Source organism: Mauremys reevesii, linkage group 4 (assembly GCF_016161935.1).
Source record: "Mauremys reevesii isolate NIE-2019 linkage group 4, ASM1616193v1, whole genome shotgun sequence".
NCBI lineage: Eukaryota > Metazoa > Chordata > Testudines > Geoemydidae > Mauremys > Mauremys reevesii.
Window position 1 is genome coordinate 41827172 of NC_052626.1, and position 24912 is coordinate 41852083.

At 48.0% G+C, this 24912-nt stretch overlaps 1 protein-coding gene across 11 annotated transcripts in view; it reads right to left on the reverse strand.

Annotated features, from left to right (window-relative positions):
- Positions 1 to 24912, reverse strand: part of TTLL5 (tubulin tyrosine ligase like 5) — a 235835-nt gene that overhangs the window by 52728 nt on the left and 158195 nt on the right. For all 11 annotated transcript variants that reach the window (XR_005597950.1, XM_039536715.1, XM_039536717.1 and 8 more), the window contains one exon: positions 4261 to 4459. Coding sequence is in view for 10 of the 11 variants with exons in the window: in XM_039536715.1 (XP_039392649.1) it covers positions 4261 to 4459 (199 nt within the window). In the remaining variant the exon portion in view is untranslated. The remainder of the gene's footprint in view (positions 1 to 4260; positions 4460 to 24912) is intronic.

Here is a 24912-nt window from a genome sequence, read left to right on the forward strand (position 1 = left end):
AAATGGGAAAAAAGCAGGAGGACCTGGGTGCAGCAAGCAGGACAGTGGATTGGGGGGAGGGGCAGACAACGAGTGGAGTGGGATGGGGCTTGGACAATGGTGAGCAGATATGGGGGTAGGAGGCCTGGGTGACAATGATGGAGATGGGTAAGGCCCAAGTGATAGTGAGCAGGTGGTGGAGGTCCAGGTGCAGTGAGTGGAGAGGAAGTGGGGAAGCACAGATAATGGTGAGTGGGAGGGGAAGGCAGGAAGCCACAGTGAAAATGAGCAGGATGGTGACCAGGCAGTGGTGAGTGGAAGGGAGTGAGGGATGGGGCTTGGGCCAAAGTGAGTGGGAGGAGGTTATGGGATGGGGAAGTTGTAAGGGTAGGTGGGGGGAGCCAAACAGTGGTGAGTGACAAAGATAGGGCAGGCAAGAGTGAACAGGAGAGGGAGGTGGTAGTAGGGTAGGGGATGGTGAGTCTGTTGGGATGGGGAGGGGTGCTCTGGCTACTAAGCAGGAGAGGTCAGTGCAATTGTGCCTGGGATGGGAGATCTGTCTGGCACCAGGCAAAGACAAGTGGGAGGAGATGTATCCAAGAGACACTCTCTCTATTAAGACCTGGCTTCCAATACAAGGAAGTGTGAGGGTATGTCTACACAGCAATTAAAAAACCTGCAGCTGGTCTGCGCCAGCTGACTCAGGCTTGCGGGGCTGCTTAATTGCACTGTAGATGTTCAGGTTTGAGCTGAAGCCAGGGATCTAGGACCTGCAAGGTGGGAGAGTCCCAAAGCTCAGGCTGCAGCCTGAACCTCTATGCAGCAATTAAACAGCCCCTTAGCTTAGGAGCGTCAGCCTTAGTCAGCTGGCATGGGCCAGACATGGGTGTCTAATTGCAGTGTAGACATACCCTGAGTGTTAAGCAAATCCCTTCTTCATTAATGGCAATTTCAGAGCTGTCTGAGCCCGTGGCATGGCAATGGCCTCAATACTGCAGCTCTGAACTGTTCGGCTCAAGGGGGAGGGGGGGGGAGAGGAGTGGAGGCTTAACAAAGAATCACTTTAACAGAAACTCCTGAGTAATGGCTCTGCCCTAGGCCAAAAATAACTTCAGCTCAATGTCAGCAATTAGAAGAGGGCTCAGCCAGGCCCCCATGGTCAGCTCCAACCTCCTCACAGGCACAGCCCAGCTCGGCTTGCAGTGCTACCCTATGCTCAGCAGCAGCCACGGCTGCCCACCCAGAGCCCCTTGGACAGAGATGAAAGAAGGGCCTTCTGCTCCTGCTCAGAGGGGTAGCAACTGGGGGGAGGGAGGGTTGGGGAAGGAAAGGACACAGTACATACAGAAGTTGCCTCCACCTCTGATTTCCCTCCCAGAATGGTGGGAATTGAGCCATAAGCTGTTTGTTAGGGACCCTGCAGTAACTAGTAATTCATGCCCCTGATATGGGGGGGTGGAGGCCCCACATACTTAGTTCTTGCTTGTGTTTGAGGCCATCCCTGCCAGACTGCCCAGCAAATACCAATAGGTCCTCCTAACCTGGATCAAACAATCTATGCTGAGTGGAGGTCCAAGCACATGAAGAACCCCACTGCTGTTCCAGACACCAATCAAAATGAAGGAAACCCTGCCCTCCATAACAAATGAGGTAACTGGTGCTTTATAAACCCCAGTAGGGTCTCCATCTAGGGTGGGGAGATGCTGCTCCAGACCAGCTGCCAAAACACTGCCATTCATTACATGGGAATCATAGGACACAAGGAATTAAAAGAGAACTAGATAAATTTTAAAAGAGAACTGGATAAATTTATGGTGGTTAAGCAGTGATGAGCTGCCAAAATATTAACAACAGGTTCCCTCCTCCTCACCTCATGAGGGGGTCGTGCCCCATCCAACCCCCCATGTTCCTTGACACACACCCCAACGACTCCGACCGATCCTTCCCCTTCCCTGTCCCCTGACTGCCCCCTACCGCCCCATCCAACCCCTCCTCTCATTCTTGATGGCCCCCCGGGACTCCTGCCCCATCCAACCAACCCTTCTTTCCGTCCCTGACTGTCCCCCACCACCTCATCCAACCCCTGCTCCTTCCTGACTGCCCCCCAGGACCCTTGCCCTCATTCAATCCCCCTGTTCCCTGCCCTCTGACCGCCCTGACCCCTATCCACCCCCCCACAACTGACCGAACACCCCCTCCCTGCTCCCTGCCACCTTACCACACTGCCTGGGTCCGGGACCGGGTCCGCTCGCTGCGACTGGCGCTGTGGGGCCCGGCCGACTCCCTGAGCCAGAGCCGCTTGGCCGGCACCGGGACCGGCGCCGCAGTGCCCAGCCGACTCCCCGAGCTGGGCCGGAGCCGCTCGGCCGGTGCCAGGGGGAGCCGCTCAGGTGAAGCCGGACTGGGTCACGTGCGCCGTGCCTCCCTGGAGCCCTCCGCGTGTTGTCCCCCCCCTCCCCCCCGGCTTACCTGCCTGCTGCTTGTTTCAGACTTCCTGTGAACATTTGATTCGCAGGAAGTAGGGGAGGGGGAGGGGGAGGAGAAGGAGGGCGGAGCGTTCAGGGGAGAGGGGGAGGTGAGCTGGGGCCAGGGGCTGGGTGGACAGCTGTCTGAGCCTTTGTTAAATTTAAAAGCTTTTTTAGAACCGGTTGTCCTGGAACAACCAGTTCTAAAAAGGCTTCTAAATTTAACAACCGGTTCCTGTGAACCGGTGTGAACCGGCTCGAGCTCACCACTGTGGTTAAGTCCATAAATGGCTATTAGCCAGGATGGGGGGGGGTGTCGATGTAAGATACGCAACTTCAGCTACAGGAATACCGTAGCTGAAGTCGAAGTATCTTATTCCGACTTACCTCCCGTCCTCACGGCGCGGGATCGATGTCCGCGGCTCCCCCGTCGACTCCACTACCGCCGCTCGCTCCGGTGGAGTTCCGGAGTCGACGGGGAGTGCGTTCGGGGATCAATATATCGCGTCTAGATGAGACACGATACATCGATCCCCGATAAATCGATCGCTACCCGCCGATACGGTGGGTAGTCTGGACGTACCCTCAGAGGATGGAGATGGATGGCAGGAGAGAGATCACTTAATCATTGACTGTTAGGTTCACTCCCTCTGGGGCACCTGGCATTGGCCACTGTCGGTAGACAGATACTGGGCTAGATGGACCTTTGGTCTGACCAGGTACGGCCGTTATGTTCTTATCCCATTTTCATTTTCTTCCTGCCTTGACAGCACTGTGTCTCCCTCTGTCCCTTACAATGGTGTCAAGGGAATGACTCTGTGCCAAATGGCTGAGTGCCTAGCAAGTAAAGGAAACATTAGATGCACTGACTGATAATGATGGTGTTTAGCAGGCCCTGGCAGGGGCAGCCCCAACTTTTTTGCAGCCCCAAGCACGGCAGTCAGGCTGCCTTCGGTGGCTTACCTGCGGAAGGTCCCTGGTCCTGGTGGCTTGCCTGTGGGAGGCCCGCCGGTCCGCGGTTTCGGCGTACCTGCCGCCGAATTGCTGCCGAATCCGCGGGACCGGCGGACTGCTTGGAGCACTGGTGCCTGGAGCCACCACTGGGCCCTGGGAGGTGTGGGAGAAGCTCACACCTGGGCTCAGGCTCTATACCCGTGTCTATTGTGTATCTATGGCTCTTAGAATATTCCTGGCAGAGATGAACCTTATTCCCTCACAGGAATGAAGCAATCCAGGTAATGTTTGGTCTTCATTGTGGTGAAGTCATTTTCCTATCAGTCTTCATTGTTTGGTGCATGGGTACTGCAGTGTGTGGGAAAGGACTTGGTCAAGCTGTAGCTGAAACAGAGACCCCTGGTACCAACATTACAGGGCAGAGACACATGCCAATACAGCTATGAGACTCTGGGGAATGGAGACACACAAATGTAGCAATGACACCCATATAAGTAAACCACATGTGCACTTGGTGGACACAAACACATGCCACCACAACTATGGGATTTACAGATAAAGAATCTCTGGGCCCAGTGATGCTGGGCTCTGACTCAGGCACTAGGTAGAACAGTGAGTAGCAGCACTCAGATAGCCAACTAGAGAGGGATCCTGACCCAGCAGGGAGGCCAAGAGGGACAGCAGCATTAGGCGGCTATCAGAATCACTGAATATAAGTTCAGTCCTATCCTCATAACCCATAAGTGGTGCTTCCTCCCCAAAAAACCTTGTGTCACGTCCTGGGTGTGAAACTGCCCCATGCCGGCCCACAGGTGTAGAAACCGGCAGTGGCCATTCTCAGGCCGACTTTTGTCTCAGTTACCTGGTGCCGGGCTCGGCTCTGCTCCAAGAGCTGTCGGGACTGATGCTTCTGCTGCTGGAGTTGCTGCACGGCAAAATGGAGCTGATAGCTGCCAGCAGTTGGCTGACACTTGGGATGTGCCAGCTGGCTTCCCGTCACCTTGCTGTGGACACAGTTCTCTAATTCTCCTTCCCAGGCGAAGCTGTCATTCTTTAGAGCCCTGAGAAGAGAAGAGCCATCACACACATTATCCATCTCCATTACCCTGCATGCGAGGCCAGGGGAGCTGCTGCCCACAGGGCATCACTGCTCCCCAAAGAGTCACTAGTAGCTTGACAGGCATGCAATTAGCAACAAGTGGGTGGCACTGGCAAATAGAACACACGATACAAATGCTGCATGTCAGCTGTGGGCCTGGTAAGGAGGACCTACCTCCAGCCGGGAGAGTGTCTGGAAGTCTGGACTGGGCCTGTTACTATCCTTGTTACCAAGCCTGAGGTGAACAATTGTAGAGAAACAAGAGAGAAAATCCAAGAGTGACATTAGGACATGACCATGGCTGTCCAGCTAGCACTGAGGGGAGACAGTCAGCCTTGCAGCACCCAGAGTCAGGGATCCAGAGTTAAGTGGCCGAGCTAAGGATTACTGTAATTGGGGAACTACACTCTTCTCCACTAGACCCATGGGTTTTGTGGAGAGCAGGTAACAGAGTGACAGGGTCACAAGGCGTCCTGGAGAAGCTGGGATACATGAGCAATCCAGATTCCCTGCACTAACTGACCACATGCCACATGGTCCGCTGAGTCTGCCCAATAAAACCTTTAATCCCATTGCTTGAGCCGCCTATGTCCCCACTGAGTTCATTCTTCTCTCCCATTGTGCCCCATGTCTAGACATTCCCTTTGGATCTCATGTGTTGTGAAGTACAGACTTTCCTTAAAGTTCCTGTGCACACTGTAATTGACTGGGATGCAGATGATGCTTGTATCTGCTGCATCCTACCACGAGTGCAGAGAGGAGGTAGTGTTTCTGGGTGTGGGAATGTTATCCCAGTTTCTTCACTTCATAGAGTTCCAAAAAATAAACAACCCCCCACCCCAAGCTCCTCAATTAACCGTTAGAACAATTAAGCAATCGACCAATTTACCAACAATTATTTTTAAATCTAGATTAGATGCTTTCTAAAAGATCCACTCTAGGAATTATTTTGGAGATGTTCTATGGCCAGTGTTATGTAGGAGGTCTGACTAGATGATCACAGTCATCCCTTCTGGCCTTAGAATCTATGAATTTATAAACCCCCATCTTCCCTGAACCTGGTACTGTCTCCCCTGCAATCCTGGCCACCAAACTGATCCAGAGTAACATCTTGAGGATGATCTTAAAAAGGCCAAACTCGGTTACCCAACCCCCAACACATACTTTCTGCAGCTGAACCACTAGGAAAGGGCAGGGACACTGCAAGAGGTTCAAGTGGATCCATCCCCACACCCAACCTCTCAGCAGCAATGGAGTAAAGCAGCCCTGCATAGCAAGGGACATTGGTTGTCAGCATCTCCATCCTGCTTCCTGTGGGGCACCCCCACTCTATCCTATCTCAGGCACTTTCCAGGTCACTCCATTGTGCTGTCTGCAGGGGACCCCACACCATAGCTCACCCTTTATCACCATATAAAAAACCGATTAGAATCCTGTACAAAAGATTTTGGCCCCCACCTCACTGAGTCTTAAATTGTCATCTCTGCCTCTTTTCCAAGTGCTTGGGAGGAAGTGTGGTCTAATGAATACAGACCTGGGACTCAGAAAATCAGGGTTCTAATCCTAGCTCTCCCGCTGCCTCAGTGGGTTACCTTGGGCAAGTCACTTTACCACTCTGTGCCCCTGTTTCCCCTCCTGCCCTTTGTCTTTCTTTTCTAAACAGACTGTAACTCTTTGGGGGCAGAGACTGCCTCTCGTTATGTGTTTGTACTGCACCTAACACAGCGTATATATATGTATATCTTTTAAATGTCCTCTCTGTCTTTGGCATTTCACTGTTCTTCAGTTTCCCCCTTACAGTACCTGCTTTATTTCTCCCCAGTCCCCTTCCTTCCTTCCATCCTATCTCCTTTCAGATATTACCTTTCCTGTTGTTTCTGTTGCAGCTTCTTGTCAGGGCCGACAAGAGGGGGGGGGGGGGGGAAGCTGGTACAAATTACCGGAGCCTGGCGGTCCGGAAGGGGGCCCGGGGCCCAGCTTCGTTGGCCCTGTTTAGCCAGTCCGCCCTTGCTGAGGGGCCCAAAATTTTTTTTTCACCGGGGCCCGAACCCACTCTCAGCAGTCCTGCTCCTTGGTCACTTCTCTCCTTCCCATTTACACCCAAACAAAATGAGGGAGAGCCAAACTCTGGGGTGTCTAGTGCCTAGGAGTGCACGCCCCCTTTTTTCCCCAGGTGAACAGTGTAGTCCTTGCTCTCCAACACGGCTGGATCCTGTCCTGCAGCTCTGCCAGCAATCGCTCAGCTCTGTGCATCATGCGTATGACACAGGCTGAGCAGGGGAAGTGTTGCAAGCCCCTCAACGCTGCCCCCTACTGGGCACAAGATGCCAGAAGTGTAAATACAAAGAAATGTATCACAATCACAAGGTATATTTAGAAACTTGGAAATGATCTCCATCTGGTGCCTCATCAGTCTTGCTTGCCCCCAAAACTGGTTATTATCAGGTTGTTATCATCTGGCCCTTTCCCCATATCCTTGGGGTAACACTGGTCCTCCCACTGCATTGATCCTGACTCTATCCCCACTTCCAGGTGGTAAAGCCCCTGGACTCTTCTGACAGCATGTGAAACAGCTGCAGCAGCTGTGCTCCTCCCAGTGAAACTGGGGGTCATGCTCACAGTTGAGAAACAGAGGAGATTTTGCTGGGACTGGAACGCACTCCTCTGGGGACAGATGGAATTACTGCAGACCATCCTTTGAAGAACCAAAAAACAAAACAGCAATGCCCACTGGCCCCAGTAGATATGAAGGTCACTCAAAAGCAAAGTTGGAACTAGTCTGGCACTCAGCAGGCAGCCTGAGGCGGACCCTCTCATCAATGGCAAGGAAGGATCTTGAGCTGTGGTCCCTCAATTATAAACTACTCACACTACATTCTACTTGCCCATTTGCCCGTGGTGTGTAATTTCTCTCACACTTTCAGTTTCTCCTCCTTATTGTCACGGTAAAAGGTGGTGAGTGGATTTTGTACCTGACTAGAAATTTTCATGGTCACATCTCTCCTTCAACCCCATTCTATTCCTGGAGCTTCCCACTAACAATCCACCAAGCACAAGGGAAAACAAGCCATGCTCACCTCATTTAGAGACTGGACATTCCTCTGGTCATCAATATGTTAGGGGTCTGAACTGTCTGACTGACATTAAGCATCCTCCATCTCCTTGGTGTATGTACTTGGATCACCCTTCCTAACAGTATTCAGTAAAGAGTAAGGGTCTGCTGATCATGGCTGCTTTCTGTAAGCTCTTTGGGACAGGTACCTATGGTTCTAAAGTGCAGCTCCCATCCTGACTGAGAATCAAGACATAATACAGAACTAAGGCTTGTGAGGGTGAAGCGAGTCAAGCAGTTCTGAGGGCACTCAGACAAGGTACCCAACTGATCCTGGAGCTCAGCGCCTGCTTCAAATCTCCCAGAGATCCTCCTCCAGTTAAGAACCTGCACAGCATAAATTCTATCCTTCAATGAATAAGAATGCCTGAGAAGCTAAAGACATGGTTGCTGAATATGGATCTTTCTTGAACTTACGCAAGCCATGATGAAGTGAAAGAGATATACTGATGTGATGTGAACACCTTTGATGATAGCTTTAAATTGGCCCCCGTCTAAGCAGTAAGACTTGCTGTTGAATGGATGAAACACAAAGGAGGCCCATATCTGTGTTTCAGGAAAAGGGTGCACGTCTTGCAGGAGTCAGATATAAAGGCAATAGAGACATATTCACTGAGCTAAAGTCACGGTGAGCAGCAGCAGATATCTTTTGGCAGGTGTCATACCAAAAACCTGAAGGAATCACATTTAACCTACACAGTTGATGCTTTAAGAGATGACTCTGACACTTGTAGACCAGGTGCCAGCTCGTGCCAAGGCCCCTGGGCCACACCAAACACTGACAAATGTATAGCTGGAAACCAGTCTGCTTCACCTGTGTGTTAGGATTGTTAAAATAGGCATTAGAGTTATAAGAATGTTTAGACTTTTATGAAATGCTTGTAGAATACTGCATGTATTAATCTTACTTGTATAATCTTACTTGCTTAGTAGAGACCTATATCCCATGTTATAAGGTATTATTTAAATGTTTGTTCTGTAAATATAAAAAAGTTTGCTAAGACTGTAAACCCCCACAGTTGGGGAAAAGCATCACCAAGTGTGAAATACTAGTTTACCACAAGAGGTGTCATCTCCTCCCCAACAAAGTAAGGCCTATAGACACCAGAAAAACCATTGTGGAACATCAGTGGACAAAAGACTGATGATTGTTTCCCCATGAAGCTGGTCATGCACAAGCCCTTGTCCCATCACAGCTTGAATGCTGAGGGAAGATAATAAAAATTCGTGTTAAAGAGAAATTATCACCACTATGCTACTTGGAATTTGGAGGGGGCAATATTTCTAAGAATTAGCAAGGGATCCTAAGCTGCTTAGTTTGTTTAAGCCCTAAGGGATATATAGTGCTTGCATATATAGCAGCTACTATCACCTTTTGAAATCTAAGACTAACTCATTTGTGGGTGTATGTTTCCCTTCTTTAATCTTGTAAAATAACTAGGGCTGTCAATTAATCGCAGTTAACTTATCCGATTAACTCAAAAAAATTAACCGTGATTCATCGCAGTTTTAATCGCACTAATACGATTACAATAGAATACCAATTTAAATGTATTAAACATTTTGGATGTTTTTCTATTTTTTTTAATTTTTTTATTACAAATATTTGCACTGTAAAATTATTTTAAAATAGTATTTTTCAATTCACTTCATACAAGTACTGTAATGCAATCTCTGTTGTGAAAGTGCAACTTACAAATGTAGATTTTTTTTGTTCCATAACTGCACTCAAAACCAAAACAATGTAAAAGTTCATAGCCTACAAGTCCACTCAGTCCTATTGCTTGTTCAGCCAGTTGCTAAGACAAACAAGTTTATTTACGTTTACGGAGATAATGCTGCTCACTTCTTATTTACAATGTCACCAGAAAGTGAGAACAAGCATTTGCATGGAACTTTTGTAGCTGGGCATTGCAGGGGATTTAAGTGCCAGATATGCTAAACATTCGTAGACCCCTTCATGCTTCGCCCACCATTCCAGAGGACACACTTCCATGCTGATGACGCTCATTAAAAAAATAGTGCATTAATTAAATATGTGACTGAACTCCTTGGGAGAGAATTGTATGTGCCCTGTTCTGTTTTACCCACATTCTGCCATATATTTCATGTTATTGCAGTCTCGGATGCAGCACATGTTGTTCATTTAAAGAACATTTTCACTGCAGATTTGACAAAATGCAAAGAAGGTACCAATGTGAGATTTCATAAAATAGCTACAGCACTCGACCTAAGGTTTAAGAATCTAAAGTGCCTTCCAAAATATGAGATGGACGAGGTGTAGACCGTGCATTCAGAAGTCTTAAAAGAGCAACACTTTGATGCGGAAACTACAGAACCTGAACCACCAAAAAAGAAAATCAACCTTCTGCTGCTGGCATCTGACTCAGATAATGAAAATGAACATGCATCAGTCTGCACTGCTTTGGACTGTTATTGAGCAGAACCCGTCATCAGCATGGATGTAAGTCCCCTGGAATGGTGGTTGAAGCATGAAGGGACACATGAATCTTTAGTGCATCTGGCACACTGGCTACAACAGTGCTATGAGAATGCTTGTTTTCACTTTCAGGTGACATCGTAAACAAGAAGTGGGCAGCATTATCTTCTGCAAATGTAAACAAACTTGTTTGTCTGAGTGATTGGCTGAACAAGAAGTAGGACTGAGTGGACTTGCAGGCTCTAAAATTTTACACTCTTATTTTTGAATGCAGTTTTTTTGTACATAATTCTACATTTGTAAATTCAACTTTCATGATAAAGAGACTGCAATACAGTACTTGTATTAGGTGAATTGAAAAATACTATTTCTTTTGTTTTTTTACAGTGCAAATACTTGTACAGTAACTCCTTGCTTAATGTTGTAGTTATGTTCCTGAAAAATGTTACTTTAAGCGAAACCATGTTAAGCTAATCCAATTTCCCCTTAAGAATTAATGTAAATGGGGGGGTTAGGTTCCAGGGAAATTTTTTTCGCACTTGGTTGAGCCCTCAAGGGTTAACACGTTGTTGTTAATGTAGCCTCACACTCTACAAGGCAGCACTAATGGAGGTAGGAGACACAATAGACACATGCCAGTGGCTGCAAACATTCCCTGTGGAAACTGAACATGATGATGAACCCACGCTATTCCACTGGAGTGCACTACTCCCTCCACTTTCCAAAGTGGTGGTGGGGGTGCATGTGTGTGTGAGACAGACACACACACTGTGTACGTGTGTGTGTGTGACCGAGAGAGACGCGCATTGCCCCTTCAAATATGCTGACCCCACTCTAAGTACACTGCCTTTTTAAGTAGATCTGCAAGTTGAGGCTGCAGCTGCTGACAGCAAGCTCCCTCCCTCTGAGCCCTGTTGTGTACCCTGCTCTGTGGAGATGGGGTACAGGAGCAGGTGGAGGGAGACACCTTGACATCAGCACCCCTCTTCTCTCCCACCCCCTGCACAGCAAGCAGGAGGCTCCAGGAAGCAGCTCCAAGGTAGAGGGCAGGACCAGTACATGGCAGTGGGGAGAGGGATACCTGAACTGCCCGGCAATTGATAGCCGCACAGGGAACTTAGGGAAGCGGGAAGCTGATGGGGGGCTGCTGGCCCACCCTGATTCTAAGCCACCACCATCTCGCTCTGACAGGCTGCTCTTCCTGCAAGCAGTGAACAAAGCAGGTGGCTGCCAAACAACATTATAAGGGAGCATTGCGCAACTTTAAATGAGCATGTTCTCTAATTAATCAGTGACGTAGCAACAAAACAACGTTAACCGGGATGACGTTAAGTGAGAAGTTACTGTAATCAAAAAGAAATATAAAGTGAGCACTGTACACTTTGTATTGTGTTGCAATTAAAATCAATATATTTGAAAATATAGAAAACATCCCAAAATATTTAAATAAATGGTATTCTATTATTAACAGCACAATTAATCACACGGTTACATTTTTTTAATCGCTTGATAGCCCTAAAAATAACTCTTTATTTCTTTTCCCTAATTAATAAATCTTTAAATAGTTTACTACAGGATTGGCTACAAGCATTGCTTTTGGTGATAGATCTAAGGTACAACTTACCTGGGGTGACTTGTCCTTCGGGGCTGGGAGTAACCTGAATATTGTTGTGATTTTTGGTGTAAGGGAACATTTATCACAAAGGAAGGATTGCCTGGGTGGGAAGATAGACTGGAATGTGCAATGGGACAGTCTGTGACTCCATGTTAAGGCTGTCATTATGCTTGAGTCGTTCACATTTAATACTTGGTTGGTCAAATCTAATTATAGAACATACAACCAGTTTGGGGTTTGTAACAATCTGCCCTGAGGTTGGCATGCACTTTCGTGAGCCACATCAGACAGCCTGACAATGACATTGTCCATTTTACAGACAGCATTTGCTCTGTGCCTTACAAATGATACTCAGGGGCTGTGGCCTGTGGTGGAGTGAAGGCCACTGGCTGAGTCACAGAACTGAATGCTTCAGAGGACTATTTCCCAGAGGTTCCGTACCACAAAGGTACATCATTCCTCTCTCTTTCAGCTTTCTGGTGATGGACATTAACTATCATGGAAATGCAGATTGGGGGTTGCTGGTCCAAGTTTCAATGAATGCACTGGGATTGTTGGTGTGATTTTGGGTTCACCCTCTCCAAATGCCTCTCTAAAGCATGTATTTGCCTTTGGTCTCTAGGCCGAGCTCTTCTCCTTATTTAACCTGACTCTGTATGATCTATAGGCTACAGCAAGATTTATAGGGTGGACTCTAGCACAGTTCAGCTTGGTTGTTCCTGGCCAGGAAAAACATATGGAAATCAAGTGACCACTATTTTGGGGAGAGCCAGGACTGTAATAAATTCTGGCTAACTCGTTTTCCTGTAGCATAGGCACAGTTTTATATACAACTCACCTGTGCTCCACTGTCCATGATGCTACTCTACACCCAGGGAATCTCAGCAGCGCCCATTTACAGAGATCACATCAATGCAAGTTGCTTTCTGCCTATGTTTCACTTTGATGGTTTGTAAAATTGTTTATGATGAGATGGGGATATTTTTTTCCATTAGGCTTCATAGCTTTTGTTTCCTTCTGAATTGAGCTGAAATTAACACAGTTACACTTCATCTAACTACAACTTCAATAGGTGGCAGTGTGGCCTTCCTGGTAGAGGCCATGGAGCTCCCAGTGCAGGACTTGGGATCATACGCAGATAAGGGTGCCTGCCTCTCAGCTCTGCATCACTACATATAGTATATTATAAAATCAGCTGTGACCCATACATGGCAATGCCTGCCCACGTGGATGAGATGGGAATTGGGGTTAGTCTCTCTGAATCATGGAGCTATTGCCAGCTACATGCTCTAAACATCCAACCTCCTTTCCTTGTCTGCCATGCTAACAGGGCATCTTAGTGCTCTAGTTCCCTACTCTCAAACTCTGTCTGACAGCTGGTTTATTAAAGAGGGTCTCCCTTGGACTATGCCTGAAGCCAACACTCTTGTCTCATGTATCTTGCAGGAGGCTCAGGACAGTAACTGACACCTGCACGACTAATTTTCAAGGGAATGCTTTCACTTAGGTGATCTGTGTTTCTCCCTCTTCCTCCTCCTCCTGAGCCACATAGGGGTGAGTCCTTTTTTCCATCTTGGGATTGTCACTGGTATGCTGAGGCCTGCTGTTTGCCTAGACACTCACTTGCATATTCTCTCTCTCCCTCTTGCGTGCATGCACATGTGCACGTGCACATCCACACCCACAAATGGGAAACAAACACTCCTGCCTGTGCCACCAGAGGAAATTGTGTTTCATTCTGTCTGTCAGGCTGGTTGTGAGCAATCTTCTCCCAGCTCACTTGGAATTATTGATGGATTGCTTAGTAGAGGCTTGGCCAGGATTCAGGCCTTCAGTACGTGCTGCCAATCTCAGCCTGGGCGCTATGGCCCATCCTTCACAAGCTAGAACTTCTATCTTTCCAGCAGCTCTTAGAACAACATGGTATTTCTGGCAAGAGAGCCATTGCGTTCCTTTCTTTGACCTGTTTTTTCCAGAGACCCTGGGCAATAATTCTACCTCCTCCTAAGGTGATTAGGTGTCCGGTTTTTTATCTCCACACCCGGTAAAAAAGGGATCGTGGCAGCTCCAGTCAGCACCGCTGGCCGGGCTGTTGACTGTCTGGTTGGCAGCACAGAGCAGCGGGGCTGGCAGGCTCCCTGCTAGCCCCCGCACCATGCGGCTCTCAGGAAGCAGCCGGCATGTCCCCACTCTGACTCCTATGTGTAGGGGTAGCCAGGGGGCTCCGCACGCTGTCCCCGCAGCTCCCATTGGCTGGGAATTGCGGCCAATGAGAGCTGCAGGGGCGGCGCCTGCAAACAGGGCAGCGCTCAGAGCTGCCTGGATGGGCCTCCGCGTAGGAGCTGGAGCGGGGATGTGCTGCTGCTTCAGGTAAGCTCTACCCGGAGCCTGCACCCCTGGTCTCCTCCCTGCACCTCAACCCCCTGCCCCAGCCCTGATCCTCCTTCCCCACTTCGTACCCCAATCCCAGCCCGGAGTACCCTCCTACACCCCAAACCCCTCATCCCCAGCCTCACCACAGAGTCTGCACCCCCAGCCACAGCCCTCACTCCCTCCCATGCCCCAACCCCCTGCCTCAGCCCGGAGCCCCCTCCCATACTCCGAAACCCCTCAGCTTCACCCTCCAGCCCAGAGCCCCCTCCTGCATCACAAACCCCTCATCTCCAGCCCCACCCCAGAGCCCACACCCCCAGCCGAAGCCCTCACTCCCTCCCACACCCCAACACTCTGCCCCAGCCCTGATCTCCCTCCCGCCCCCAAACCCCTCAGTCCCAGCCCAGAGACCCCTCCCACACCCTGAATCCCTCATTTCTGGACCCACCCCGGAACCCGCACTCCCAGCCCAGAGCCCGTACCTCCTCTCACATCCCAATCCCTTGCCTCAGCCCAGAGCCCCCTTCTATACTCCGAACCCTTCGGCTCCACCCTCCAGCCCGGAGCCCCCTCCTCAACCTTGGTCCCCCCCAGAGCCTGCAACCCAAGCCAGAGCCCTCATCCCCTCCCACATCCCAGCCCAGGATCTCTTCACTGATACACCACCTTGTGGATGGAGACACAAGCAACACCCTTGGAGCCAGTGGACTATGCCTGTGCTGAGGCCAGATATTAGAGGTGAGTCTGTTCATTGACTTGGAAGGAGAAGAAAAAGCCCAGCTGGATCCCTGCACCCAAATGGAAGGGATATGGGGTGCAGCCTTTGTGAGAAGAACCCGAATTGGATTTCTGTGCCTAGCTGGAAAGGAGTTAGAGAGCCTCTTAAAGAAATGAAAATTAAAAATCTAAACCTGCAGAGAGCTGTATTGATTAGAACCATCTCGCTTGAAGCTAGTGCCTGCTGAAATAATATTAGTAAATAATAACAGCTTGCATAGCTATAACACCTTTTATTCCAAAGTATCTCAAATCATTTTACTAACTTGAATTAAAGGTCATTTCACCCACTATACAATGCAGTCACCTTTAGGATGGGACATGATAGCTGTTTAACAGTGGACAGCAGAAAGAAGTAAAGACAAATCTTTATCCAATTGAAGCTGCATGGAGAAAGCCAGTGTATAGAATGTAATCATTCAAACTGGAATTTAGCCATGAAACTGGGGCTCAAGCTTCCACTCATATGACAAGTGACAAGGGATCTTTAAGAATCACCAAGGGACAAAGGCCTCAACTTCAGTCCCCCCCAGTCCCCGCATGCTGGGCCCTGGTTCAGTACTGAACTCAGGTACCAACATTTCCTGCAGTACCTTGGTATTCCTTGAGGGTTGCCTATGCAACTCCAGACTTATGTATCATTTTCAAAAGTAAGTAACTCAGGATCCTAAGTCTCAGTGAAAGTCAATGGGATTTAGGCTCCTAAGTGAACTTAAGTTACTTTTGAAAATGGGACTTCAGCGTTTTTGAAAACATTACACCCAGTCTAACCTGTGAGAGCTGATAGGATCACAGCAAAAGGTAGGATGGCTGCATGGCTACCAAACTAAAAAAGAATTTATCCTGCCGTTGAGGAAACAAACTGACAATGAAAGTATTTCACATCCTGTTCTGTAATGCCTGGAGTTAAGGAGGAACAAGGGTCATTGTGCCAAGAAGCAACAAAGAAGCCCAGTGCCGGTTTAGAAATCAGCGCTCCCACCTTGCCAAGGAATGCAAGACAACCTTGGGCAATACCTCTTTGCCCATGGGGCATCAGGTGCTGCGACAAAGCCAAGAAGCTTTCAGAGCAAAGCCCTCGCAGGCACCAGCTGGCACAAAGCAGTTAATAGGTTAATGAATGAGTCTGTCTGGTGTGGCAGCTCCCAGCATCCTTGTGACTTGTGCTCAAGCATTCAGAGAACACAGAACATTTTCTTTGGCACAGTCTGTACCGCCTCCATCCCTAACAACAGGCCCTTGACTCATGCTGCCTGTGAAGTGATGATAAACACGGTGGGACACAGCCCAGAACACTGGGGTCCTGCTGGGGTGCACGGCAGTGCCACTTACCTTCCGGTCCTCTTCTTCTCTCTTGCTCTTATTTTTTTTAAACAGAGCAATGAGCCTCTGCAGCTGGCTTGTTCCCAGGCCCTGATGTTACTGGGGATGTCTAAGAATCAGTGACTTTGATCCAGGGTGGCCAGCAATGGCCTGCTCTGTAGTATGGCTAGTGTATCATGGGAGCCCTAACACTCAGCTGTGAATGTGCTGGGAACAGAGATGACTCTCCAAATGCCAGAGGAGAACAAAGTACTTTTGACATTCCTGAGTTAGTTACTGTCAGTATATTGGGGATTCTCTGTAACAAAGGGAGCTTTACCAGAGCCCACTCTCAACAGCCCAGGTACATGCAGATGGATAAGGGGCAGGCTGCAGCTGGCCCTTATAAAACTGGGATGCCATCACCTGGCATGCAATCTGCTTTCAAAAAAACGCTGCAGAGAGAAGCCAAGGAAAAGCTTTTAAAGTTAATGTGCAGACTGTCCAGGGTGGCTTGGCAAGGCTAGTGGAACTGCAGCCTGGGTTCAAATCCAGTTCAAAGTGACAAACACAATCTCCAGTGATATCCGAAGGTGTTGCAGAGCTGTAGGAGAGTTCCTGTCCCTCTGCATCAATCAGCCTCTCCCTCCTTACTGTGATGAGGTACAGCTGTGGGCAACTTGAAACAGTCCAGTTCTCCAACCTCTCTAGCATCCTACCTGCTCCTTCCCAGCAGTCACAGTTATAGAAACAGGTGAGAGAAGCAGCCATTCACTAAGTCCCATGAGAGACTAGGAGGGGTACAAGGGAAACATGAAGGACAGACTCAGAATTGACAGGAGTGTTAGAAAGGCGGGAGAGGAAAATGACATGAACAGGAGTGGTTTTGCAGACTGGCTCCTGTTGCCAATCCCTAGAGTATTTCACTGCCCAAATAAACTATTTATGACAGGCAACAATTCAGGCATAATGGGACACCTCAATATGCAGCAACCATCAGGAGCCCCCTTTGGCTATTTCTCCCTTTCTGCTGGGAGCCCTCATAATGTTAAAATAAGCTAATTTAGAATCATAAGAATTATGGAGGGCATCCAGACCCCACAGTGCAAGTTCAGGACATTTGCCAGCACTTTGCTCAGTCTAGTGATCAGTGTCCACAGTGATGGAATGTAGGAGAGAGCTCCACAGGTTGACACAGCTCAACATCAGGGGGTTTTCCCTGAGAATCTAGCCTACATTTGCCTTTTCTCAGTTTCATCACATCACCCATCGCTATATCCTTTTACCTGCTTAGGGCCTAACCCTTCACTTACTTGTACTTATGTCCCCTCAGTTACAATGCAACCAAAGTAGACAAATTTAGTGCCTTTAATCTTTCCCTATAACTCAGTCCCTCCAGCCATATGATCATTTATTGCTCTTCTTTTGAACTCTCTCCTATTTGTCAATGTTTTTGATAATGAGGTGCCTAGAACTGAATGCAATATTCCAGATGTGAATGTGCTGGAGCTGTAGAGAGAAACGGCATTCCTCCCTTGCTCCTTAACTTGATGATTCTACAAATGCTGCCCAAAAAAATCACACTGGGCTTTTTTTAAAAGCCTTATATCATTGCAAACTCACATCTAATTTGCTCTCCACTTCTGTCCCTCAGTCTCTGTTTGATCTTCCTGTTTCTCTCTGCCACTGAGTATCTGGCTTTTGGAACAAAGCCAATTTTCTTGCAGCAACGGCAATGTGACATCTACCCCCTGTTGCTGCAGATTAGGAAGGAAGGGTGTTGGCAGAACTGGACATGGAGGCCCAGGAATGGAATAGCTAGGAGTGCTGCAGGTCAGGACTGAGGTGCCTGAGGACAGCTGTGTGATAGCCCAGCACTGTAATAACAGATGGTACTGCAGAGCAGGATTGAGGGGCACTGGCACAGCTGTGCAGGGGAAGCCTGAAGAGAATTTACCTAAACTATTCCTGGATTTAGCTGGCATTATCAGCCTCTCACTTTCAGAAGCATTAAACCTGCCAGTCTTGTGAAATGAAATGAAATGAAATGTTTAGTTTTCAGTGGAGCCAGTTTTTGTTGGGCCTTAGCAGCATCCTTGGCTCCATGCCAAGCACACTGTGTTGCCAGTCTCTCTGATCTGGGGAATACTTGGCAGGTAAGCAGCTTTGGATTTTTTCTCTTTACACAGGGCAGCTTTGAAAATTCACTAGTACAGAGACTAAATCAAGAAGAAAGTAGCAGCCAGCTGGCTGGAAAGTTCAATGCCTCCATCCCATTGCTGCTCATCAGGTCACTGGAGATTCAGTGAAGGCAGCCGAGCATGTCTCCTCCATGTGATCCAGATTAACAAGATCACACAGTACACGGCAGCTTTACTCTCAGTTAGTGCAAGTGGAGGGGAAGGAGGTGGTCCTGGCCTCTAGTTGCCTGCACATGCTCCCACACCTGCATACAGAGGCCCAGTCTGCTGGAACATTTTAACAGCATGGCACAGATGTGATGGGATTAGCAGTGATGGAAAGGGAGTGTGCTACTATTCCCCCCCTTCATGAAAGGGTGTTGGGGAGAGGGCTTACTTAAATCTGACATGCAGTTGCGTGAACTGGCCTCTCATGCCAATTTCAAAGCATTAAACAGATGTGAAGCTCAAGTAGAGCAGCTGGACCATTTATGGAGAGTGAGTCACACCACTGCACTGGCCGGTTTTGCCTTGACTAGGAAAAGTGATCACACTGGGCTGGTCTACACTGGAGGTGTGTGTGGGGTTTCAAACTAAGATACGCAACTTCAGCTACGCTATTTGCATAGCTGAAGTTGAAGTATCTTAGTTCGACTTACCTGGCCGTCCTCACGGCGGCAAGTCGACTGCGCTTACTCCTCCTGCCAAGGTGGAGTACGGGCATTGATTAGCAGATCGATTTATCGCGTCCAGACGTGACGCGACAAATCTATCCCAGATACATTGAACACTACCCGCTGATCCGGCGGGTAGTATAGACGTATACATTGATGTCAGACTTAGCCAATACATGTTAGCTAGGCCTGACCACGCTTCCTAATCAATACAAAGTCTCTGTTTCTCACATAGGTGTGAAGGGAAAGCACCTTTCGAACAGCTCAACACACAGGGATCCCAGGAACCACAGGGCCTTGGTAGAGTTACCCCAGTGTAACTGTTCCAGTGTAAACCCAAAGCATAAGTGCACAGCACTGGCATAAAATGTGATTTGCACTGAGTTCCTGCCTCCAAAACCCCCACTGTAGGCAAGCCCATAGAAGACAGGGCTCAAAAAGTCTGGTTAGGTCTCACCCTGTCCTCCTCCCCAAGGGCAAGTGCAGAATCCTTCCCTATTGTACATGTCTAAGTGGTTTGTCCATTCTATTTTTACATATTAAGGGGATGGAGAATAGCAGTAGCAGGTGGGGAGGACAACACTATAGGAAGACATCTCTCTATTTATTTAGAACGGGGTAGGCAACCTATGGCATGTGTGCCAAAGGCGGCATGCGAGCTGATTTTCAGCGGCACTCACACTGCCTGGGTCCTGCTCACCAGTCCAGGGGGCTCTGCATTTTAATTTAATTTTAAATGAAGCTTCTTATACATGTTAAAAACCTTATTTACTTTACATACAACAATAGTTTACTTATATATTATAGACTTATAGAAAGAGACCTTCTAAAAACGTTAAAATATATTACTGGCACGTGAAACCTTAAATTAGAGTGAATAAATGAAGACTCGGCACACTACTTCTGAAAGGTTGCCAACCCCGATCTAGAACATGCTTCTGACTGTGGCTCAGTAATTAAGCCCTGCTGAGCTAATACCTGCATGGAGAGAGGCTTTCTCTCCAGGAACGGAAGGGTTAAGGCACAGCCAGTAAGCAAGCCTTGCGCCCTGTAGTGCCTCCTTTGAAAAGCCGCTTACACAGTTTACAGGGAGAGAGTGAGAGTACAGCTGCCATCCCAGCCAACATTTGGTTCATATTACAGCGAATAAATCTCCCCCTTCCCCTTTTCTTTTTTTTTTTCCTTTTTATATTAAAAGCCCATCAAACACATTTTTTTCTCTTTAATATTTTCCATTAAATTTCCTCCTGCATTGGCTTTCCCAGAGCACCATACTCCTTGCTGTTTGTGCATTAGCAGCATCTGGAAAATCCCACTGAGTAAAGAAACTGGGGATGGAGGGAATGGCTGAAGCCCCAGCTCCTCTCCCAGGAGGCAAGGGAGAAGTAACTGTTGGGCTAACTGGTGCAGCCTAGAGCATTCCCACCAAAAAACCCAGACCAGATTGTGCTTGGCTGCTTCATGGGTGCCTAAAGGACTGGGGGAAGAGGGGAGACAAAGAGCTTCCCCTCCATCTATCCCTGCATCCACAGTACAGGGGAAGGCCACAGTTAAGCAGAAGCAGAATGACTCCACAGAACTAGTGCCGCTGCCCCCACTAGCTTTCCTATAAGGGGAAGGTCAAGCTGGCACTGTGCTGCTTCAAGGGGTGCTGCCCAGGTATTATCCTGCCTTAGGCCCAATGGCTCCTGCAGTAGCTCAGTACTGCCCCTGACCTGGGCTGGTGGTTTCATGTCACACTGTGGCCCTTGTTTTTTGTCAGAATTGTAAATATCTATCACTCACTTAAGGGGAAAATGCCTAGAGAATATGGCAATTTTCTAAAAAACCCATGCATATAAGGAAATGCCCAGTGAAGCTCATGCCTCTAACTAACTCTGTCCAATTTGCATGACCTTCCATCCCATTCATGTCACTCCTTGTGTGTGAGACAGACACACTCTGATTAAAGTTCTTTAGAGAAAGACTTGATCAAGTTAGCAGCTTGCAAGATGTGCCAATAGAGGCTAGGACCACTGGAGAATGAAGCTTTGGTTTCATGCAAATATGTCTGTGGCATCTCATCAATTCTCTACCCTCGGTGCCCACAGCATATCAAGTACCTAATTTATAATCCAGCTCTTAAGAGTATGTCTGCACATACCACCACCACAAGCTGCAACATCGAAGTGCTGTCTGCACAGCTATTTTTAAGAGCACTAGAATGAGCCCCACAAGCTCAAGTCTAATGACCCGGTGTGGGAGACTCACTCCTGTGAGCTCCAAAACTGTAGACATACCCTAAGAGGTTCATAGCGTTCGGTAAGGAAGATACAGGCTACTGCTGAGCATTAGAGAATGACAACACTTTTACATATGAAAGCCTGTATACAGTGAGGGAATTGTCTTGAAAGTGATCCAGTTTTGGTGCAGAGATGGAAAAGTCTATCTTGTTGGTGACTGCAGATGGCCTTAAAGAACGGAGGAGTAGTTGACTGTAGTGATCTAAAAAGAGGTGCCCATTGCCATAAAAGGTGGAGTAGCACACATGCAGCAAGAGAAAGGTGCTCTGTAAATATAATTTAGCTTAGACATCAAGGGCCATAATATCGAACTGCTAAAATACAGTAAAATAAGAGAAGAAAACAAAAAAGTTAAGGTGATCTGTCACTCTAATGTGATGAGACTAGGTGTTTATGGCTAAAGCCTGGTCTATGCTAGGAAATTAGGTTGGTATAACTACATCACTCAGGGGAGTGAAAAATCCACAGCCCTGAGTGATGCAGTTAAACCAACCTAACTCCCGGTGTAGACAGTGCTAGATCAACAGGAGAATTCTTCCATCGACTTAGCTACTGCCTCTTGGGGAGGTGGAGTACCTACATGGGGAGAGTACCCCTGCAGCATAGGTAGCATCTTCACTGAAGCGCTGCAGCTGCACTGCTGATACGTTTTAAAACGTAGACAAGCCCTAGGATGCTTTTGGTTTTGGTTGTTCGGCAGGCAATGATACAAGGGCAGAGTTAAGGTAGTTTGGGTAACATCAACTTTGCATTTCCAGGTTTTCCAATGTTCATAGTTCTCAAAAAACACATCATCACTTCCTTAAATGGCTTTTCCCTGGTGTAACTGATAGACAGTCAACTCCTGAACTCCATTTTATGAAGTGTTGGGGGGATTTCCCTCTTTTAAAAATATTTAAACATTACACAATGTCACAAATATGATGAACTTGCAAGCTGCACAGGGATGAACCTAGCTCCTCCCCACATTACATCCCTGTTTCCTTGAGTAGATTCCTCCATCCTGCTCCCCAGACTGGATTTTGATAGGGTGAAAGAGGGTGTGGAAACATGCAAAGTGGAATTATTTGGGAGCCCTCTCCAACCTGCTTAAAAAAAACAAAAAACAGTTACTAACTTTTCTGTAACTGCTGTTCTTCAAGATGTGTTGCATATATCCATTCCAATGTAGATGTATGTGTGTCCCAGGTACAGTTGCTGGAATTTTTTCCTAGTGATATCCGTCGGGTCGGCTCCGGTGCCCTCTGGTCCCGCACACTCATAGCACCAGTATAAAGGGTCCCGCCAACACAACGTCCCTTCAGTTTCTTCTTACCGACTGAATCAGGTAAGAGGGGATGGAGTGCAGTTCTTGGAATGGATATATGCAACACATCTCGAAGAACAACCATTACAGAAATGTTAGTAAAATTCTTCTTCAAGTGCTTGCACATGTCCATTCCCATGTAGATGACTCACAAGCAGTTGCACAGGAGGCAGCCTCAGAGTTCAAGTACAAGCTGACTGCAATAGTGCATGGCGGAAGTTGACATCATCTCTGGCAATGGCATAGTGTGTTGGGCAATGGCATAGTGTGCTGAGAATGTGTGCACTGAGGACCAGGTTGCTGCCTTGCAGATAGCTTGAATAGGAACTTGCTGCTTCAAGAACAGAAGGTACTCCAAAATAAGTTGCAATGAAGACTATGCAGGTGGAACATCGAGTTAGGAAGACCAGGTGGAGAATCGTTTCCACTTTACCAGGTAAGTTGCCCTGGTGGAGGGTTTTCTACTGCCCAGTAGGATTCTACTGACCTGCTCTGAGTGAGCTTGTTCTTCAGGACTCAGCCATGGAGGTTCCAGGCCATTAAATGAAGAGAGCTGAGGTTCAGGTGGAGCAGCCAACTGTTGTCTCGGAAGATCAGGTTCAAGTGTAGCCAAAGCCAGATTGGGGTCTCCGCTGAAAGACACAGTGATGAACCACTGCTGTCTGGGCCACATGGTGGCTATGAGAATGGCCTGTCCTCGGTTCTGCTTGATCTTCATCAGAACCTTGTGTATCAATTGAATGGGGGGGAAAGGTGTAATACAGATGAGTTGTCCATGCTAACAGGAAGGTGTCTGTAAGAGACCCTGGGCTGTGGCCCCACAGAGAGCAGAACTGATGGCATTTTCTGTTGTTGCAGGCAGCAAACAGGTCTATAAGGGGAGTCCCCCACCGCTGGGGGATGTCCCCTAAGATGACTGGTTGAAGGGACCACTTGTGGTGAGTGGAGAAGGACCTGCTGAGGCGATCTGCAAGTTGGTTCTGTGTACCCGGTGGTAAGACGCTTCTAGATAATTTGAGTGTGTGATGCAGAACTCCCACAGCTGGATTGCATCCTGACATGGGGGGAAGAATGCACTCCACCCTGCCTGATGATGTAGTACATGGCAGTTGTATTGTCTGTGAGAACCGAAACCACCTTGTCTGTAATGTGGGGCAGGAATGCTTGGCAGGTTAGGTGGGCTGCCCTGAGTTCCCTGATATTAATATGAAGAGAATGCTCTTCTTGAGACCATAGGCCTTGAATCCTGAGGCGCCGTAGGTGAGCTCCCCAACCCAGCACCAAGGCATCAGAGACCAGGGACACAGACAATTGGGGCCTCGAAAAAGATACTTCTGCACAGACTGTGCGTTGGTTCAACCACCAAGTCAGAGAATCGAGGACCTGGAGTGGGATGGTGAGTACCATGTCCAGGTGATGTTGCGAAGGTGAATATACTGTAGCCAGCCAGACATGTAGAGGTCCAAGACATTGCCTCACGTGTTACACCATGTATGTGCATGATGCCATGTGGCCCAAGAGGCTCAAGCATATCCGTACTGTGGTGACTGGATGTGTCTGAAGGGAACTTATCAGGGTCGAGATTGAGTAAAAATAATCCTCCGGAAGTAAGGCCTTCGCCCGTACGAAGTTGAGAACTCCCCTAAGAACTCTATCCTTTGTACAGGGATAAAGGTGCATTTCTGATAATTTATTAGTAGGCCTAAGACCCGGAAGGTCAACTGGATGAGATGGATGTTGGATTCCACCTGAGTTCTGGTCTAGCCTTTGATTAACCAGTCATCGAGACACAGAAATACATGAACTCTCTTTTTCCTGAAGAAAGCCACTACTACTGCCATACATGGTGAATATCTGTGGGACTGCCCACAGGCAAAACAGGAGAACCGAGAACTGGCAATGAGTCTCGGTTCACAACAAATTTTAGGAACCTTCTGTGGCCTTGAAAAAAAAATATGTGGAAGTATGCGTCCTTTAGATCATGGGCGGCATACCAATCCAGCAAAGAAATAATGAAAAACAAGGAGACCATGCAGAACTTCAAGCTCTTGAGACAGTGGTTGAAAATGACGCAGGTTTGGATCAGTGTGAGACCCCTCTTGGCTTTCAGAATTAAGAAGTAAGGAGAATAAAACACCTTTCCTCTTAGATGGTGTGGAACCTCTTCCACTCAAAAGGAGGATTGGACTTTTTTTTCCCCCCAATAGCTGCTCATGAGAAGAGTCCCTGAAGAGGGATGGGGAGGGGTGGTGGGAAGGTGGAGTTGATAAAATTGGAGGGTATAACCTAGTCTATTGTGCTTAGAATCCAAAGGTCCAAGGCAATGTGGGTCCAGGCATTGAGGAAATGGGAGA